Genomic DNA, 21,867 nt, shown 5'->3' on the forward strand with positions numbered 1-21,867 from the left:
ATCACTCTTATTAAGAGAAAAGAAACAATACAATCTGTCCTCACGGTACAAATCCATTTCAAATATGAACCAAAGGCAGCATAAGCTGTGCACTGATTTATGAAGTTTGTGACAAAATTTTGAAGTCTTCGCAATAGTTCTAGTTAACCAAAAATTGCCCTGTGTAAACATTATGCTAGGTTTTGTGAAAGTGTTTTCTTTTCTTTCTTCTCCTTGCTTGCCTTTTAAGCTTAATTAAACTTAATGTTAATCTGCAAATACTTATTTTCCAGATCCTCTCACCTTTCTTGACTATTGACATAGTGACTTTGATCAGAAACCTTCAGATAGAAATCTTAATATTCCTTAAATTATGGCCTGCATATCCCTATTTTTGTTACTCTATGAAACCAGTTCCCTCCTAAAAAGTATGTTTTACAGAAAATTTGCAACTTACTTTAATATGGAAAATAGGGGTCTTCAATATTTCAGTATTTCATCTTGAGAAGTCCAGGTTTAACTAGAAGAAAAAGAATGCTACTTTTAGCAGCTTAAATTATTTATTATCTATCGTTATTCTACCATTTTATGATTCTTTAGTCTGACATTGTCCTACATAGGTCTTTTGCTTAACTTTAGAGATTCTAGTACTTCACTTGTGTGGGAGAAAATTGAAGAGCCTTCCATAGATTATCACGAATTTGAAGAACTGTTTTCTAAGACAGCTGTTAAAGAGAGGAAGAAACCCATTTCGGACACCATCACAAAGACAAAGAACAAACAAGTGAGTACCCTCTTGCAATCTTTCTTTGGCGAACAATCCTTTTGTAGAAAAACATTGGCCACCCTTGCCAGGAGGGTGGAGGCATGTTCAGTAGATCTGTCTGTAAGTAACTCATGGTTGGTATATCTGCATGACACACTTTCCTGTGCTACATTTGTTCAGTCCCTTTCCTTCAGACATCTTTAAATATCCTGCATGGAGAAGATGTACACTGTACGAAGTGAAGGCATAGGGTAAAGGGGAGAATAATTAATAAATTGTGAAGCCTGAACAGAGAAAATGCAAGTTAAATGTGGAGGCTGCTGGACACAAAAAAGACAAGGCAAGGACAGGACAGCCCAGTTGGTTGCAGGTTTTATCCCTGTATGGAACAGCTGCATATTCCTGCATTGAAGAGGGTTGGACTAGATGGTCCACAGGATCCCTTCCAGCTCAACAATTCTATGATTCTAGACTGAAGGGGGGGGCATGGAGAATTGGGGAGATTCCTCCCTTTTTGTGTGGAATCTAAACCTCAGTCATCAATGTTAGGCATCAGTGGAAATGATAAGCATTCATTATGACTTGCTGTTGTATAGAATTGTGTGTGACAAATCTGGGAAGCTAGATAATTTTAGCCTTGCTAACTTTGTGACTGAAGGGTTGCTTTTAACAAAAACAAAGGGGACAAGTTATAGATGTATAAATAATGGCTATGCAGATTAAGCAGGATTGAAACTTATTGCATTCAGGCTTTGTTTAGTGCTAGAGAATATGTAAAGTGGATCCCACTAGAAACGTTTGTGCAAGATAAGGTTTTCCTGTCGGCCACCTTATCATTCTGGAGCCTTGGAGGGTTGAGCCTGGGCCCATCTGCATGCATTTCTGTACAGACCATCTAAATCTACATGGCTTGTCTATAGCACTGAAACTGGACCTTATAATTTGACTTTGTAATAATCATATCTGAAGCAAAATCCTGTTGTTATTGTTCTTTACAAAATGTGATGGTCTAGGTCAGGGGTGGCCAACTCCCAAGAGGCTGCGATCTACTCACAGAATTAAAAACTGCCAGTGATCTACCGCCTTTTGGGGGGTTCAGGGCAAAGTTGTTGAGCTTTGTGGGGAGGGGGGGTTAATTTACTAACGGAAAGGGACCCAGCAATCGACTGTGATTTACCAAAACCTCCCAGGGATCTTCCAGTAGATCGTGATCTTGGACATCCCTGGTCTAGGTAAGCTGCAACTGACAGGGCACTATAGTCCACTACTAATGCATGTTGTAAACTCCCACTAAAGATTACCACCTTGAAACAAAAAAAGTATTTGCCGGCAAATGTAGCATCAAATCTAATGCGCACCCTAATTTTTGCAATGTAATTTGGCAAAAAAAGGTGCACATTAGACTCAAGTAAATATGGTAATTATTTTGACATCTTCTTGGATTATAGTACTGATGCTTTTTCCAGTTAGAGTTAGAGTTACGAACCAAAGTTATAAGGATTCTTATTTTCATTTCAGCATGTTCCATTGAATAAACTTTTTTTCCCCAGTAGCAGAAGAGCCAACAGTAGGTATCAGAATATAGTATTTCAAAACAAGGCTGTTTTTATGATGAAATTCAATCTGTTATGAGCATCCATTTGATATCTTCATCAACCAAACATTTGACATTGCTTTGTTGATCTGCATAACTTATACCGAGTATCAGTTATACAGAAGTCCGTATTGTTTCCCAGATTTCTTAAATATATTATTTTGAGTAGCTTTATGGTTTGGGGAAAAACTGTTCTAACCCCTGTTGTCTTCCACTGAAGATCTTGCCAGACCATATATGATGGGATAGCTGTGTATTCAAGTAGATGGGTGTGTATGCTGTTAAGTTTGACCTTAAAAAAAACAACAAAAAACATATCATGAGATTTAGCAAAACAAACCTCTGCAAACAATAAAATAATGGCTACTGGGTTGGGTTTGGCAAAAGGTGGTTAAATAGGCAGGCAGTAGTTGTGGTGAAATATTAGTGGTTGTGGTTTCTAATGTCGGGCAATGTTTGTTTTCTTTGCAATGGAAAGCACTTTATTATAGTTATTTTTTTAAATATATATATTTGAACTGGATACCCTTAAAGGTCTGCAAAAGGACATGTTTTCTGCAAAACACAAAATCCAACAGAATTCAATTAAAGAATATGAATATATGGAGCTACTTTACAGATTATTGGTCCGCCTAATCCAGTACTGTAAACTCTGATGGCAGCAGTTGACTAAGGTATTTCAGAAAAGACTTTTCCCAGCCATGCCACCTTAAAAAACAACACTTAAAAAATACCATGCAATTGATTTTCAGATATAACAGGACTAAAGGAACAACAATAGCATTGTTATTTAAATTTTTTAAAAAACTTGAAATGCTAGAGATTGGTCTTTGGATCTTTTTATCAAAAATAAAATGTTGTATTGTATAATCTTGAGCTCTATACAGAAATATGTATGCTTGCAAGATCTCTTCCTGGCATCATGGGGTCACAGGATTGGGCTATGGTGCCACCGTGCTCACGAGGCATCCTGGTAGCTTGCAAGGCTTAAAAGAAAACAACACATTTGGATAGCTATATGGCACTGCCTGCAGTCAAAAACCAGAAACAGCAAGGAGATAAAGATATAACGAGAGCACACCTATTAGGTGATCAGACCAGAGCCTCCCGCTTCTTTAAGCAACCAGCCCATGCGTTCTCTAACAGAGAATATGGTTCTCCTGGTCTCCCCTAATGGGGCTGAATCTGATATTAATCAGTCTGATCATGCACATGCTTTTCACTCTCCATCATCCTCAGAGGAGGAGGATTTCTTGGGGTTTCAAGAGGCAGCATCCACTCAAATCTTTCCCCTCCCCAGGAGCTCCTCATTGCCTCAAAGAAGATGGATATCAAGATGATGGCTCAAATTCTCAGGTTGTGCAGATCACTCCATGGTCCAAACATCACGCCAGGACCCTTCATTAGACTCCCCTACCATACCAGTGGGTGATCACTCATAACAGACATTGGCATATCAAGGTGACTATAAGAATCAAAGCAGCCATGAAGTAGTGGGACAAAGATGCCAACTGCAGGAAAGAGACTCCCGTCCAGGATCTACACAAGACAATAATTATGTCAGGCGCCAATCTCTTGATCCAGGCAAAGTAGTTCCCATCAGAAGCACAAAACAGCGTCAACTGGCTGGAGCTCTGGGTGTCCCAGTTAGATATGCAACACTTCCCTCTACTACACCAGTCTCTCCACATCTTTCTGTGGTCTGACAGCATCAGTGTGAAATCGTATATCAATTGGCACCAGATCCCTTGACCTCCAGCAAGAGTCGGCCCACTCATGAACTGGGTAGAATGCCACCTCCTGAGCCTCTCAGCCAGACCACCTGCATCACACTGGGTCCAGGCAAATGGACACTGTACTGGCAGGTCGTCAATCAACTTCACAGTCAGTGTAGTCCATTTTTGGTAAAGGTAAAGGTAAAGGGACCCCTGACCATTAGGTCCAGTCGTGGCTGACTCTGGGGTTGCGGTGCTCATCTCGCTTTACTGGCCGAGGGAGCCGGCGTACAGCTTCCGGGTCATGTGGCCAGCATGACTAAGCCGCTTCTGGCGAACCAGAGCAGCGCACGGAAACGCCGTTTACCTTACTGCCAGAGCAGTACCTATTTATCTACTTGCACTTTGACGTACTTTTGAACTGCTAGGTTGGCAGGAGCTGGGACCGAGCAACGGGAGCTCACCCCGTCACAGGGATTCGAACTGCTGACCTTCTGATCGGCCAGTCCTAGGCTCTGTGATTTAACCCACAGCGCCGCCCACGTCCCCACCATTTTTGGTAGACCTCTCCTATTTCTACAACCCACACACAGAAGGGTGAGATGCCCCAATGTCTCCTTGGCCATCAGGTCTGCATTATTCATTCCCACCAATTGCAGTTCTCCCAAGGGTTCTCCAAAAGATCTGGTAAGAACAAGGCAATGTCATACTGATAGCCCCCTTCTGGAGCCAGGCACTTTCCCAAAAAGTTTCTTCTCCTTCCTCATGACCAGGGTAGAGCAAGTGACCCCATCATGCCATTGCAGATCTACATTTTAGATGAGCACCAATCATACTTTTTCCATTGTGTTGACTGTACATGTTTAAATTGTGTAAAATATATTAACTTAGGCCTGCCTTTAAAGAGCTTCAGCTGATGCTTAATTCAGCCATTAAGCTTTTTGACTAGAGTAATTTATTCAGAATAGGTCACTCCATTATTGTACAATCTTCGGTGGAATGGTTTTGTTTGTTTGTTTGCTTGTTTCTGGGTTCAGCTTGAAGTTGTAGTCACACCTTTACAGGAGGGCTGGACAAAATGATAACAGGCAACCATTTAAACATATATTCCTGGGTCTTCCAGGGTGTGTGTTAAACTTCCCAAAGTTCAAGGGGGAGAGTGGGTGTTTAGGGTGGAGAGTTTAGTACATACTATTTCCTTTCTAAGGTGGACAAAGGGCTGGCTTCTTTTCTTATAAAGAACAAGAACTTGTGGCTTGGCACACTTTGCTTGTTAAAGTCTAGCCTTGAAGACAGAATTTTTAAAGAGAAGCCAGGCCTCAGACCCACCTCACAGTGGAATTTGTTAGCAATACAACACCCGAAATACAGACAACATTTGCCACAATCTCAGAATGTCCATGAATTCCTTCCTCACTTTGGTTAAAAGATCTGGCAAGGGTAGGGGAGAGGATTTGTGCTGCCCTGCTTTAAAGCCCTAAATAGTTTAGGGCTAGGATACTTGTGACCATCCTTTAGCACCTCATACTGAGACAGAAAGATGTATGCTTTTAATAAACTAGCTAACAAATCTAGCAGAGATAGCTGAATTAAAATGATTGCATGAGTAAAGTACTGTATATTGGTTGTATTCAACAGAGCACTAAGTCACGGTCCTGTCAGGACAAACATTACTGCTAGCACAATAGGACTTTCCCACCTCCCAACCCTGCATACCTTAAGTCTGTTCTAGGGGTCTTCCCAACCCTCCTTAGCAAATCTAGGGAGAGTTTGGGGCACACAAGGGGTGAAGAGAGCGGTGGAAATCCTGTTGTGTGCTAGAGGTAATTTTTCTGCTGATGGGACAGTTGGTAGAATACCATCCAATTTCCTGTTCCATTTAAGCAGTACAGTGGTACCTCAGGTTACATACGCTTCAGGTTACATACGCTTCAGGTTGCAGACTCCGCTAACCCAGAAATATTACCTCGGGTTAAGAACTTTGCTTCAGGGTGAGAACAGAAATCGTGCTCCGGTGGCGCAGCAGCAGCAGGAGGCCCCATTAGCTAAAGTGGTGCTTCAGGTTAAGAACAGTTTCAGGTTAAGAACGGACCTCCGGAATGAATTAAGTACTTCACCGAGGTACCACTGTATTTCCTGTTCCATTAAGCAGTATTTTCAAAGGTAGTGGAGGGCAACAAGACTAGTCTTTATACAAATATTTATTTTTATCCTAAACCATTTCTATACTGCTTAAAACATATTTCAAAGTGTTGTATAACTTTTTTAAAAAATACAAAATATGCAATTCATATATAAACAGTTTGCTGTGTCAAAAGAAAAGCTGCAGTTGTTGTTGTTTAGTCGTTTAGTCGTGTCCGACTCTTTGTGACCCCATGGACCAGAGCACGCCAGGCACTCCTGTCTTCCACTGCCTCCCGCAGTTTGTTCAGACTCATGTTTGTAGCTTCGAAGACACTATCCAACCATCTCGTCCTCTGTCGTCCCCTTCTCCTTGTGCCCTCCATCTTTCCCAACATCAGGGTCTTTTCCAGGGAGTCTTCTCTTCTCATGAGGTGGCCAAAGTATTGGAGCCTCAGCTTCACGATCTGTCCTTCCAGTGAGCACTCAGGGCTGATTTCCTTCAGAATGGAGAGTTTTGATCTTCTTGCAGTCCATGGGACTCTCAAGAGTCTCCTCCAGCACCATAATTCAAAAGCATCAATTCTTCGGCGATCAGCCTTCTTTATGGTCCAGCTCTCACTTCCATACATCACTACTGGGAAAACCATAGCTTTAACTATACGGACCTTTGTTGGCAAGGTGATGTCTCTACTTTTTAAGATGCTGTCTAGGTTGGTCATTGCTTTCCTCCCAAGAAGCAGGCGTCTCTTAATTTCGTGGCTGCTGTCACCATCTGCAGTGATCATGGAGCCCAAGAAAGTAAAATCTCTCACTGCCTCCATTTCTTCCCCTTCTATTTGCCAGGAGGTGATGGGACCAGTGGCCATGATCTTCGTTTTTTTGATGTTGAGCTTCAGACCATATTTTGCGCTCTCCTCTTTCACCCTCAATAAAAGGTTCTTTAATTGCTCCTCACTTTCTGCCATCACGGTTGTGTCATCTGCATATCTGAGGTTGTTGATATTTCTTCCAGCAATCTTAATTCCGGCTAGGGATTCATCCAGCCCAGCCTTTCGCATGATGAATTCTGCATATAAGTTAAATAACCAGGGAGACAATATACAGCCTTGTCGTACTCCTTTCCCAATTTTGAACCAATCAGTTGTTCCATATCCAGTTCTAACTGTAGCTTCTTGTCCCACATAGAGATTTCTCAGGAGACAGATGAGGTGATCAGGCACTCCCATTTCTTTAAGAACTTGCCATAGTTTGCTGTGGTCGACACAGTCAAAGGCTTTTGCATAGTCGATGAAGCAGAAGTAGATGTCTTTCTGGAACTCTCTAGCTTTCTCCATAATCCAGCGCATGTTTGCAATTTGGTCTCTGGTTCCTCTGCCTCTTCTAAATCCAGCTTGCACTTATGGGAGTTCTCGGTCCACATACTACTTAAGCCTTCCTTGTAGAATTTTAAGCATAACCTTGCTAGCGTGTGAAATGAGTGCAATTGTGCGGTAGTTGGAGCATTCTTTAGCACTGCCCTTCTTTGGGATTGGGATGTAGACTGATCTTCTCCAATCCTCTGGCCACTGCTGAGTTTTCCAAACTTGCTGGCATATTGAGTGTAGCACCTTAACAGCATCATCTTTTAAAATTTTAAATAGTTCAGCTGGAATACCATCACTTCCACTGGCCTTGTTATTTGCAGTGCTTTCTAAGGCCCATTTGACTTCACTCTCCAGGATGTCTGGCTCAAGCTCAGCAACCCCACTACCTGGGGTGTACGATACATCCATATCTTTCTGGTATAATTCCTCTGTGTATTCTTGCCACCTCTTCTTGATGTCTTCTGCTTCTGTTAGGTCCTTACCACTTTTGTCCTTTATTATGGCAATCTTTGAACGAAATGTTCCTTTCATATCTCCAATTTTCTTGAACGGATCTCTGGTTCTTCCCATTCTGTTGTTTTGCTCTATTTCTTTGCATTGCTCGTTTAAGTAGGCCTTCTTGTCTCTCCTTGCTATTTTTTGGAAATCTGCATTCAATTTCCTGTATCTTTCTCTATCTCCCTTGCATTTTGCTTGCCTTCTCTCCCCCGCTATTTGTAAGGCCTCATTGGACAGCCACTTTGCTTTCTTGCATTTCCTTTTCATTGGGATGGTTTTCGTTGCTGCCTCCTGTATAATGTTGCGAGCCTCCATCCATAGTTCTTCAGGCACTCTGTCTAGCAAATCTAAATCCTTAAACCTGTTCCTCACTTCCACTGTGTATTCATAAGGGATTTGATTTAGATTGTCTCTTACTGGCCCAGTGTTTTTTCCTACTTTCTTCAGTTTAAGCTTGAATTTTGCTATAAGAAGCTGATGATCTGAGCCACAGTCAGCTCCAGGCCTTGTTTTTGCTGACTGTATTGAGCTTCTCCATCTTTGGCTGCAGAGAATATAATCAATCTGATTTCGATGCTGCCCATCTGGTGATGTCCACGTGTAGAGTCGTCTCTTGTGTTGTTGGAAAAGCGTGTTTGTGATGACCAGCTTGTTCTCTTGACAGAACTCTATTAGCCTTTGCCCTGCTTCATTTTGCTCTCCAAGGCCAAACTTGCCCGTTGTTCCTTTTATCTCTTGATTCCCTACTTTAGCATTCCAATCCCCTATAATGAGAAGAACATCCTTCTTTGGTGTCACTTCTATAAGGTGTTGTAAGTCCTCATAGAATTGGTCAATTTCAGTTTCTTCAGCACCAGTAGTTGGTGCATAAACTTGGATTACTGTTATGTTAAAAGGTCTGCCTTGGATTCGTATCGAGATCATTCTATCATTTTTGAGATTGCATCCCAGTACTGCTTTCGCCACTCTTTTGTTGACTATGAGGGCGACTCCATTTCTTTTCCGGGTTTCTTGCCCACAGTAGTAGATATGATGGTCATCCGAACTGAATTCGCCCATTCCCGTCCATTTTAGTTCACTGATGCCCAGGATGTCAATATTTATTCTTGCCATCTCATTTTTGACCACATCCAACTTATCCAGGTTCATGGTTCTTACATTCCAGGTTCCTATGCAATATTTTTCTTTACAGCATTGGACTTTCCTTTCGCTTCCAGGCATATCCGCAACTGAACGTCCTTTTGGCTTTAGCCCAGCCGCTTCATCAGCTCTGGATCTACTTGTACTTGTCCTCCGCTCTTCCCCAGTAGCATGTTGGACGCCTTCCGACCTGAGGGGCTCATCTTCCAGCGTCATAACTTTTATATGCCTGTTGTCTTTGTCCATGGAGTTTTCTTGGCAGGGATACTGGAGTGGCTTGCCGGTTCCTCCTCCAGGTGGATCACGTTTGGTCAAAACTCTCCACTATGACCTGTTCATCTTGGGTGCCCTGCTCGGCATAGTTCATAGCTTCTTTGAGTTCTTCAAGCCCCTTCGCCACGGCAAGGCAGTGATCCATGAAGGGGAAAGCTGCAGTAGGTGCCCGCAAATCCAAAATTCAGAATAGCCATACATACATTGCATAGCCCTGCTGGATCAGACCAAAAGGTCACCGAGTCCAGTTTCCTGTTCTCACGGTGGCCAACCCAGTGCCCCAGGTGGAAGCCCACAAGCAGGGCCTGAGTTTTGTTGCTGTTTATTGATATCCTGCCCTTCTCCCTGAAAGGGACTCAAAGCAGCTTACAGCTAAAATAGAAACTAAGGTGTGTATCACTGTGGCCAAATAAGCAATCTTTGCTTTCATGATTCCAAGCAACACACATTAAAATCAGTTTCCTGGAACATCAGATAGGTAAGATAACTTTAGGAACACCAAAGCCTGAGGCATTTATCTGCACTTTTGGAGAAGGGGAAAAATAAGCCAGAATATGCACGTTGGTGCATACAGACTTTTTGCAGCCACTTCGCTCTTCCCTTCACATGAACAGTTTAACAATCCAGGATTCATCACAGCACAATAGCTTCTCATTTTATGTGAACCTGGAACCTGTTTAATGGCTTCAAAACAAACCAGAAAATGATTTCAAGTTGGCTTAATATCCTGGCTTGTTTGGAATCATTAACCTTATTTTATGGGTTCACATGTAATGGGAAGCTATGATTAAGTGCTCAATCCAGCTTGTTCATCTGCTTGCATCATCAAAAGAGGAGTGAAGCTGCTGTAAAGGAGCTCTGTGCATCCCATGCAGCTCATGTATATCATCTCTTATTAAGATTGGTTTAGTGTTGCATGCAAATGCAACCACTTATAATAATCTTGAAACTGATCATGTGCATACTGGCCAAAATGCAGATATCACATTCCTGTAGCTGGATTCTGCCTTTGCCCACATATGCTTCTGATGTTTATCACTGTTACCACCTTTGACCCCCCCCTAACTAGGACTCCCTTTGAAACCCACATGTGGTACAAGTGCTGTATGTACAGATCCAGACACAGAAAATATGTTTGCAGTACCTTATGCACACCCAGGCCTGATCATTACTGTAACAGGACAATTGATGCTCAGCATATATCAATTAATAGTGGTAACTATGACAAACTAGAGTACCCATTAACAGCTATAGCTGGTGTGCCAACTACAGCCATAATGGGATATGGATGTCCTGACTATGGTGATTCACGTATTAGCAACCTCTAAACTTAATTATTACAATGCATCCTATGTGGGGCTACCCCTGAGCCTGATCCAGAACCTCCAGCTGGTGCAAAATGATGCAGCTAGTCTGTTGATGGGGACAGACTGTCACCAACTCATGACTCTGGTGCTTAAAAGCTTGCACTGCCTGCCTATATGTTACCAAGCCAGGTTCAAGCTGCTGAACTACAGGCAGATGACTATGACTTTCTTGTTCCAGCAGGCATTTTAAGCCAATGTTGAGTGTTATGAATTTTTTTAATTGTTTTATAGTCCCGTTGGGGGAGGGGTTGTTTTTAGTAGACCCCATAAAAGTGCAAATAATGAATTGGTGTAGAAATGTCTGAAATAAAAATAATAATTTTAGTGATCACAAACAGTGCTGAACAAATGCTACTGTTAATGTAACTTAAAAGCCTGTGGGCTTCCGTAATGTTACATCACATTGTTAACTCAGCTTTGTGAGCTGCACCTACTATAAAATCAAAAGTGCTTGTGCTTACTCTCTTACCCAAATCCTTATACTGGTGACCTTTTGTTTTTCTTTACCCAGCCATAGTTTTCCGGAGCATTTCCTAGTTTTGATTTTGTCTTCTAAGTATAAAGTGGGACTTTCTCCTCAAGCTAAATAAATGTTTATGAGAGGAGAACTGTAGTGAAAGTTAAGGCCATGATCCTGTATATAGACACTTGTACTTAAGTTCCATTGAAATCAGTAAGATTTAATGTTGGCGTAATTATTCTAAATCTCATAATCATTTGCAATCTAAGGAGCCCTAACTGAAGCAGCAGATTAATTCAACAAGGATGTTGTGTCCACATAGCTTTTTAAAACATCATCTTCATTTTAATTGTTTGGCAACATTAACTCTTCTGTGAGTGCTGTTTATAAGATGGCTTATCACAATGACCTTACATTCTTCATCCGCCCCAGTCCTGGATAACATTGCAAGAAAGGGATTTATAAATTGGCCACAGTTTGACAAACTGAACTTGTTGTATATAGATGGAAGCCTAATTAATGTTCATAGTCATTTGTTTCATCCCTCATAAGTAACTTGAGGACTGCTTCCTTAGGAACACAACTGTTGTTGAAAAATTGGCTCTTGCAGATCTAAGTGATTTCAATTCTTTGGAGAATATTATCTAACTTTTTTTAAAAAAAAACAAAAACATTTGCAAGGATGTACCCATAGCCAGAAACTGTCAGCAAGGAACTGCTTAGTTTTCATCCATTTGGAAACGTCACCCTGAAAATGCCTGAATAAAATTTTTGCATCCAAATCATACAGTTCTGTGTAGGTTGTTCACAGAAAGTTTAAATGCTCCACATGCATTCTTTAAAGACTATTCTATGTGCATGGGAAGCCAATTCTCTGCAGAGATGCTGGACTTTGGGAGAAACCAAGTCTTACTTTCCCCCACCTCTTCTCTATTAGTATAGCAGTAATGCCCAACTTAGAAATAGAAAGACACATACATACAAAACACATACTACCCATAAGGTAAGAGCTACTACTGGGGATGGGTTTAAGCTGTGACCAGGTAGAAAATCCCCCTGTTGCATTCTGTGCAAGGCAAAAGGAGCAAAACACTCTTCTCATGCTACTTGGGTATGGAAATGCCATTCATTTACAAACATAAAAATAAACAAGCCAGTATTTTCACTGAGAGACTTCTAAAATAAGCAAACTATCACTGCCCATTGCAATGCAAGCAGTGATAGAGCCAGCTGGATGGCTAATTGAATAGCATTCCGTGGCTGAAAAGACTCTATTCCCCGTGTCCACTCACTGCACCACATGGTCCACTCACTGGATGATGACTCCATGGAGCAATCCTTAACATGTTAACTTTCAGACATGCACACAAGCCCCATTCCCCAAATCTCTTCACTTAGTCCCTGATCTTCCTATGTTGAACAGGAAAAGTCAGCAGAATTTACCTAAATACAATTAAAACCTTCCGTGTGATTGGGGACCATGGTAAAGCAGATTAAAGTCTGTTTGTTCACCCTTATCCTGCCCATCACCAACTTTAAACATTGATTTACAGCTTCTGATGGGGAACAGAGAGGTTGGCATTATAAACATTTTGATTACTTTGCAACCCAGCTCTCTGATTGACTTCACTCAGTGCCTTCATGCTGATGTGAAAAAATGGTGCTATGTAGGAAGCAGCGTTAGAATGAGCATCACACTATATTGTGGGTACCTTTTGTGGGATCGTGTGCGGTGCTACAGTTCCCAGGGAACTTGCTAGTAGAAACGGGCTGACCTGCTTCTCAGTGTATTATTCCTGGGAAGTGGGGCCAGACCCATTATAAATAGGGGGAGGAGCCGTATTAGCCAGGCAGACGGCTCTGGAGATTCACCCTCCCTACCCTTTGTTGTTGTTTAGTCGTTTAGTCGTGTCCGACTCTTCGTGACCCCATGGACCAGAGCACACCAGGCACTTCTGTCTTCCACTGCCCCCCGCAGTTTGGTCAGACTCATGTTTGTAGCTTCGAAGACACTATCCAACCATCTCGTCCTCTGTCGTCCCCTTCTCCTTGTGCCCTCTATCTTTCCCAGGATCAGGGTCTTTTCCAGGGAGTTTTCTCTTCTCATGAGGTGGCCAAAGTATTGGAGCCTCAGCTTCACGATCTGTCCTTCCAGTGAGCACTCAGGGCTGATTTCCTTAAGAATGGATCGGTTTGTTCTTCTTGCAGTCCATGGGACTCTCAAGAGTCTCCTCCAGCACCATAATTCAAAAGCTTCAATTCTTCGGCGATCAGCCTTCTTTATGGTCCTCCCTACCCTCTATTTGTTAATGTTTCTTGTTTACAGGTTAACTTTTCTTCCTGTTTGGCAGGCGCTGCTATGGTCTTTGACTGGTTGCTGTTGAAGGACTGGAAAGAAATTTTCCTGCATTGGCAGGTTTGCGCCCTCTCCGATTGCATGGAGCCCGGACAGCCCCGTGGTTTTCTTCGGAGCTGAGGGCGATGAAACAATCGCTGAGACGGCTAGAGCGTCGGTGGCAAAAAACTCACTCCGAATCTGACCGGACACAGGTTAGAGCTCAACTTCGAGCCTACCAAGTGGCGATAGCGACGGCGAAGAATACTTTCTTCACCGCCTCTATTGCATCTGCAGAAAATAGTAGCAGGAGACTCTTTCAGGTGGTTCGCAATTTAACGGAACCACCTTTACCACCGGGGCCTTGTAAAGACCCCAAGATCTCCTGCAACGATTTTGCAAAGTTTTTTGCAGATAAAATCACTCATATTCGGAAGGAGCTAGACACCACCGTGGGAGCAGGGCTGGGGCGGGAGAGTGCTAGAGCTCTGTCTGGTCAAGTTGCATGGAATCAATTTCAATCCGTTACCCCCGAGGATGTGGACAGGCTGCTTGGACGCGTGAAACCAACCACCTGTCTCCTTGATCCTTGCCCATCCTGGCTAATAAAAGCAAGCCAGGAAGGGCTGGGCGATGGGCTCTGCGGGGTGGTGAATGCTTCCCTCTGTGAGGGAACATTCCCAGATCCGCTGAAAGAGGCGGTCATTAAACCGCTTCTTAAAAAAACATCTTTAGACCCGGCCAGTATGGCCAACTATTGCCCAGTCTCAAATCTTCCATTCTTGGGCAAGGTGATTGAGCGCGTGGTTGCTGAACAACTCCAGGCACGCCTGGAGGATGCGGACCATTTGGATCCCTTCCAATCAGGATTCAGGCCTCATCATGGGACTGAAACTGCCTTGGTCACGCTGGTTGATGATCTCCGGCGAGCTAGGGACAAAGGTGAGAGTTGTTTCCTAGTTCTGCTGGATCTCTCAGCGGCCTTTGATACAATCGACCATAACATCCTTCTGGACCGTCTAGAGGGGCTGGGAGCTGGGGGCACTGTTATGCAGTGGTTTCGCTCCTTCCTCCTGGGCCGTGTTCAGAAAGTGGTGGTGGGGGATGAGTGCTCAGACCCCTGGGCCCTCACTTGTGGGGTGCCTCAGGGTTCTGTCCTCTTCCCCCATGCTTTTTAACATCTATATGAAGCCACTGGGAGAGATCATCAGGGGGTTTGGACTGGGTGTCCATCAATATGCAGATGATACCCAGCTCTACCTCTCTTTCAAATCAGAACCAGTGAAGGCGGTGAAGGTCCTGTGTGAGTGCCTGGAGGCAGTTGGAGGATGGATGGCGGCTAATGGATTGAGGTTGAATCCTGACAAGACAGAAGTACTGTTTTTGGGGGACAGGGGGCGGGCTGGTGTGGAGGACTCCCTGGTCCTGAATAGGGTAACTGTGCCCCTGAAGGACCAGGTGCGCAGCCTGGGAGTCATTTTGGACTCACAGCTGTCCATGGAGAGGCAGGTCAATTCTGTGTCCAGGGCAGCTGTCTACCAACTCCACCTGGTACGCAGGCTGAGACCCTACCTGCCTGCGGACTGTCTCGCCAGAGTGGTGCATGCTCTGGTTATCTCCCGCTTGGACTACTGCAATGCGCTCTACGTGGGGCTACCTTTGAAGGTGACTCGGAAACTACAACTAATCCAGAATGCGGCAGCTAGACTGGTGACTGGGGGCGGCCGCCGAGACCACATAACACCGGTCTTGAAAGACCTACATTGGCTCCCAGTACGTTTCCGAGCACAATTCAAAGTGCTGGTGTTGACCTTTAAAGCCCTAAACGGCCTCGGCCCAGTATACCTGAAGGAGCGTCTCCACCCCCATCGTTCTGCCCGGATGCTGAGGTCCAGCGCCGAGGGCCTTCTGGCAGTTCCCTCATTGCGAGAAGCAAAGCTACAGGGAACCAGGCAGAGGGCCTTCTCGGTAGTGGCGCCTGCCCTGTGGAACGCCCTCCCATCGGATGTCAAAGCGATAAATAACTACCTGACATTCAGAAGACATCTTAAGGCAGCCCTGTTCAGGGAAGTTTTTAATCTGTGATATTTTAGTGTATTTTTGGTTTTCTATGGAAGCCGCCCAGAGTGGCTGGGGAAACCCAGCCAGATGGGCGGGGTACAAATAATAAATTATTATTATTATTATTATTATTATTATTATTATTATTATTATTATTATTATTGTCTTCCCCGTAGCAATTTGTCACAACTTTGGCGGTTATGGCCTTGGGTGGAATCCTTTAGTCTTTTCTTCCCTATAATTTTGTGTGTGTGTGAAGTGGTGACTCACCCCCCTGTGGCGGCGATTCCAGGGTCCCCTCTGAAAGGGGTTACATAAATGGGTGTCACTGGCCATACACTGAAAGGTTGTCAGTGAACTACCCTGTGTGCAGGGATATGGGCTCGGCTGCCTGCCTACACTTGCAGAGCATCCCCATATCCCATTTACCCTGATGTTCCCCAGTTCCCCGGCTGGGGGGCTGGGAGGGATACATGCCCAAGGCCTAAGCCAAGGTCTCCCTACATTCAGAAGCTTAATAAAGTTGTGGCCTAATTTTAATTCCATAACATTGTCAGAGTCTTTATTTCCTTTCCCACGTTCCCTGGGGGCTGGGGCTGTTGTGCCTAGTCACGCAAACTGAGATATGAAACCTAGGAGCTAAATGGTACCTTAAATCTAGGTTATGGCCGTAACAACGGAATGTCTAGGGGTGCTTTTTTATAACAAGAATACAAAGCTGAAAATGAACGAACTGCAGCTAAACTATTATGTTCATTTTTCACATGGTCTAATCCTTCCCCTGCCCACCTCCCTAATAAGGGTCTCTTCTCCAGTCTTCAGAGGGGAGGCAGAAAAAGGGCCTCCTTTCCTTCCACTCTGCAGTTTGAATCTGAAATCTTAGGCGCAGTACTGCACCCAGAGCTCAGAAACTGCTTGCGCTAATGAAATTTCCTGTCACAAAATGTGCCTAGAACAATTGGAGCTTCAAACACTGTTAGGAACGTTCTGCCTTTTTGTCGCTTTGCCATTGTTGCATGTGCATAAGTCGATGCCCACGGGTGCTGCATTTGCATCATGAATATCTCCTAAAGTTCAACAGTTTGAGTTTCTGTTCAGACCCCATCTCTGTCCCAGTGAAAGCACTTCTGAAAAGCTCGTCCCTCTGCAGGTGCTTTATGTGAAACTGTAAGCATTTAGCAGCTCTCTGCAACTATGTGGAGCTTACGCATGCTAGAGCTGACATAACCCAACAGTGGCTGTGCTGACATTCATGAGCTTCCATGCACATTGGATGGTTCTATGAATATTATATGAGGATCGTAGCTCAGTCATACCTGGAATAGAAAGGATTTGAATGTTGCCGCTTGTTAGTGGAAGCAGCACTAAAACTTTTCAGCAGTGCTCAGTTGGGGGCAGTAATGTCTAAAACATCCATGTGTGCATCCAAGCCCCACAGAGCTCTGGCTTTAGGCTTCACTGCTTTCTTTTTTTGTGCTGCATAAGGCTTTTAAAAACTCAGCTCTAAGGATCCACCTTTCTTGATAAATCTATGAGCCTATTCTGTCACAAAAGGCTGTTAGTTCCATGAAACAATAAGCTAAATGTAGTCAAAAAGTGGTATTTCAGGAAAGAAAGAAAAATAGGCTTCTTCTTTTTTGGCCAGTTTAAACATCCCTTCGCTTGTCTTCAGCACTTTTTAAAGCTGAGGATTCTGTGATTCTTTCTAATGAGAGAAATGTTTAATCTATTGTTCTGTCTCCAGTTGGAGAATGTGTTATTTATTGTTTTTACATATTACTGTGTATGTGAATCTAAACAATCTGATAAATTTTTCACCCAATGTCATACAAAGGGGTATTAAGCTATAGCAAATATATTAAACAGGGATTAGTTCTGTAAAGCAGCTCATGTAATTGTATTTGTTCCACCCAGCCAGTTGAATCTTCTAATGATAAAAACAAAATGAAAGGTTGCTTACAGTTTAAAGACTTTGATTTACAAAATAGAATATTAGGATTGATTGGGGGAATGAGTAGCAAGAGAAATTGAAACTTATGCTAGGGGTGTTTTCACTTTTCTTAACATGGCTCTGGTTCTGACACATATAGGCAGCATTAGTCGGTTATGTGGAAGTTATATTTCATATTAAATGAAAAGATGTTTGTCATGACATAAGATGGGAAGGTTCTGTTGCAAAGTTCAGCTACACACTCTTTGCACCTGAAAGGACATCAGAAGAGGATAATGGGTAACAATAAAGAAAATTGAAATGAGTATGAGAATGTGCTTTTCCTAGCTTGGAAACCTAGTGCAACTGGCAGGAATGCTATTTTTAAATAAAGAATTTCTAAAGCCAGTGGTCATATATTCCAGACCCTCCAACATGTTACAGATGAAAATAGGAACGTGCTTATAACACCCCCATTCCCATAGCAAGTAAGGAACACTTCTTAAGCTCCCCCATTACAAATGGCAGGAAGCACCACTATGTCTGCTTTTTGCTGTATTTATTTACTCTACAACAGCTTGTCCTGTGCTGCTTTAAAAACCATGTAGGTGTTTGTTCTTTTGTTAAAGATATGCTAGAAAAACAAAATGTCACACAATCTCGTGTCAGTCATTCAAAACAAGCTCCACCAGGCTCCACTATGCACTATATGAAGCCTTAAATGTTAGTATGAATTTACATATATGTGTTGGAGAGTCTAGAGCCATCTTTTCCCCTTACCCCACCCATGCAGATATTTAATCGTATACATGGGGAAGGAGACTGAACCCTGAAGAATGTCAAACCGGCAACTCACGCTTGCAAAATTTAGGCATCCCAACAAATAAAAAATAGGGATAGTATAGTATAGTATAGCATAGTATAGTACCTGGGGCAGGGACCAGAATACCAGGGCTGTCATGGCTGATTGGAGACATATGACACAGATGACTGCATTTCTAATTTTATTACTGTAGGGTTTTAGGTCTCTCAGACTACAGAAATTCAGGTCATGAATGTTGACAGTCACCTAAATGTGTCAGTGAACATTCATTTGTGTGAGCAGAAGCTCCTGCTTATATGTTGGATGGGATAAAGTCTCTCAGAGCTTACTCAGACAAGCTCTGGGGTTGCATGGCTTCTTTCCCCCCATACCGGGAGAAAGTACTAGACAGTGAAAATTGAGGAATTATATAATTTGTTTTGGAAATTTACAACGTTTGTTAGAATTCATCCCATTCCAGACATTAGCCTTAAAGGGGGGGGTGTACAGAAGTTGGGCTATGCTGCTGACACTATACCTGTCATCATGTCCCTGACCTAACCATGCCCCCACATAGATGCCTAAAAAGGAACCCCTCCACATGAGCAGCGATTCACATGTTGGGACTCCATACAATCAGAGCACTAGCTTTCTGAAAAGTAGGCCTTTAAAAAGTAGGAAGAGGGAAAGCATGGCAGTCTCTTAACCTTCATGAAGAGACCAGGAGGCTGCCATCTTACTGCATGGTTTCTACTCCCCCTCTCCCCAAACGTTGGAAGCGACTGTAACAGGGTTCCTATTTAATCAGGGTTCTTGTTTATAGAAATTTAATAAATAAGGAGGATGAGGAGGATCAGAAATCAGCATTTAAGTTTCATCTCTAATGACTCCCAGAGGGCATTCCAAGACCTCAGGATTAACCCCTTCCTCTGCCCAGCAGCCAAGGCCGAATCATGATGCTGAAGGCCCTTCAGCCATCTCAGACTGTCCCTGCCTGAGCTCGGGTGGGCCCAGAGCTCAGCCATTATAAATAAATAGTAATAGTGAGAGAGAAAGAGTTCTGAGGAGCTAGCATCCAGGCCTTGGAGTGCCCTGTGAGACGAAAGAAGGGGAATTTCCACCAATAAGCTTCCCTTTCTTCAAATAGTTTAAACCCCAATCAGAGTTTTCAGTGTTCAAGTTGGGCCAAGGCTTTTCTTAAACTTTAGAAGGAATTTTGTTTTGAAAAGGGTGGAAGAGGGAACACATGTTTCACAGACGGCACCTGATCTTTAAAGCTGCAGATAGGAGGGGACAGTGTTCATACAGCCACCCACTCCTGAGTAGTGTGAAAGAAGAGAGGGAGAGAGACTCACTGTCAACATATTTATTTTAGTAGGTATCACAGAATTGTAGAGTTGGAAGGGACCCCAAGTGTTATGTACTGATGTTCTCACCCTGGGCCAGCAGGGGGATACTGTAGATAGTTATGCAAATGAAGGCTCGAAAGTGACGTTCAGTGATTGGATAGTTTGTATGCAAATGAAGGATTGAAAAGTGACATTCTGTGATTGGATAGTTTTAGAAAGTTGCAACAGTTACAATTGTTCTGGAGCTCTATATAAGCAGGCTGACTGAGCTCCTCAGTTAGTTCTGTTCCAGCTTACAAATAAAGAGCTGCTTTGGAAGAATCGCTGTGTCATCTGATATGTTCGCCCACAACCTAACACCAAGGGTCATCTTGTCCAGCCCCCTGCAATGCAGGAATCTCAGCTAAAGCATCCATGACAGATGGCCACCTAACCTCTGCTTAAAAACCTCCAAGGAAGGAGAGTCTACAACCTCCCGAGAGAGGCTGTTCCACTGTCAAACAGCTCTTAACTGACTGAAAGTTTTTCCTGCTGTTTAGGTAGTGTCTCTTCAAAGCTTCATCTCCAGCTATGTGCTCTCTGTTATTTTTAGGCCTATATTTTAGTTGTATTTGTAGGAATACTAAAATTCTGTTATTTGCAAATGGCACTCTTTTCTCCTAGAAAAAAAAAGTTCTAATTTATAGAGGTAAAAGCACCAGGTTCAAAATCAAAATAAACCAGCCCATGACACCCTGCATAATCACTGAAAGAAAAATGCCTTTAGTACCATAGTAGCAGTAACATTCATTCTTGGCACCATTTCTAATCTGTATGGGAAGTCACATGGCATTTCTATTGCACTTTCTTCTGTTACCACTTTTGAATAAAACATTATTGCTAAGCCAGTGGCGTAGCGTGGGGGGTGCAGGGGGGGCCGGCCGCACCGGGCGCAACATCTGGGGGTTAGGGTTAGGGGGCGCAAATCCACGGGTTAGGGGGCGCAAATCCACGGGTTAGGGGGCGCAAATCCACGGGTTAGGGGGCGCAAATTACTTGCCTTGCCCCAGGTGCTGACAAACCACGCTACGCCACTGTGCTAAACTATGGGATTAACATCTGGGAGAAGAGCTGCCATAGCTAAGTAATACCTACTTGGCCTAGTTTTACAGTCTTTAAAAGAGACATTACATTTGTCATTTAGTAATTACTATTGTACTGTTGAGTTGAAAACCTCTGGCTCATTTTACTAGTGTCAACTAGTAATTTGGCCAGTTGTAATGAGTAACAACTTTGAGACATTGTTAATATCAGCAATTAAATTTGTTCCAGAAAGTAGAACTTTTGCAAAACAAATTCTGCATGAGGTAGATACTATTTTGGGGGAAGGGGGTTTTCTTTTTCCTTTTTCTTTTGCTCCAAGTATTTAATTATCTGACATCTGTATTGCATTGCCTTTCATTAAATATCTGACTCTTTTTGCTTGTGTTATCTATACAGGAACAAATTTGGCATGTCACTGTTTACTGATCAACAATACAGGCCACTCAACAGTTAGGAACTTGGTCATAGACGTTAGCATGCTGATAGTATCGTTAGCTTCCTTTATATTTTTAAAAGTTGTTTTTAAAGTGCAGTTCCAAACTCTAAACTAAAAAAGGGGAGATTTCTATTGTGTCTGAAATTGTTTGATCTCTTAGAGATTTGATTAGCAAACTTTTGTAGTTTCTCTGCTTAATGGCGTCACTAGTCTGTAGCCTGTAGGCTTACATGGCTGCAGTTAATGGGTTTATTTTATTTCTAATTGTGGGAACTGCTTTAGGCCTTTATGCTAATATTCATATTTTGTGAATTAGCCATGTATTGTTGCAGCCACCGTGCTGGAGGAAATATGATACTATTGAATTCATTCAGCATTTATTTTTATTTTGGGGAATATTTAACTTTATATGTGCTGGTGACCAAATAAAGACAATTGCCACACGTTCCCTATTCATTAGATTTATGGACCTTGGTGGGCACCAAACCAGAAATAAACATATAGTTTGATGTGCACAGTTTTTTTAAATTGACCCCCAACTATCCTGACACCGTCCCCATCTGGATGAAAACCAGGGCTGGCCCTACCATT

General features: G+C 43.0%; 1 protein-coding gene across 1 annotated transcript in view; it reads left to right on the top strand.

Annotated features, from left to right (window-relative positions):
* FMN2 (formin 2) overlaps positions 1–21,867 on the top strand; it is a 161,971-nt gene that overhangs the window by 59,703 nt on the left and 80,401 nt on the right. Inside the window, exon 7 of the mRNA XM_083605979.1 lies at positions 619–763. Coding sequence (XP_083462105.1) covers positions 619–763 — 145 coding nt within the window. The remainder of the gene's footprint in view (positions 1–618; positions 764–21,867) is intronic.

The sequence above is a fragment of the Podarcis filfolensis genome (genome assembly GCF_964270895.1).
Source record: "Podarcis filfolensis genome assembly, chromosome: 3".
NCBI lineage: Eukaryota > Metazoa > Chordata > Lepidosauria > Squamata > Lacertidae > Podarcis > Podarcis filfolensis.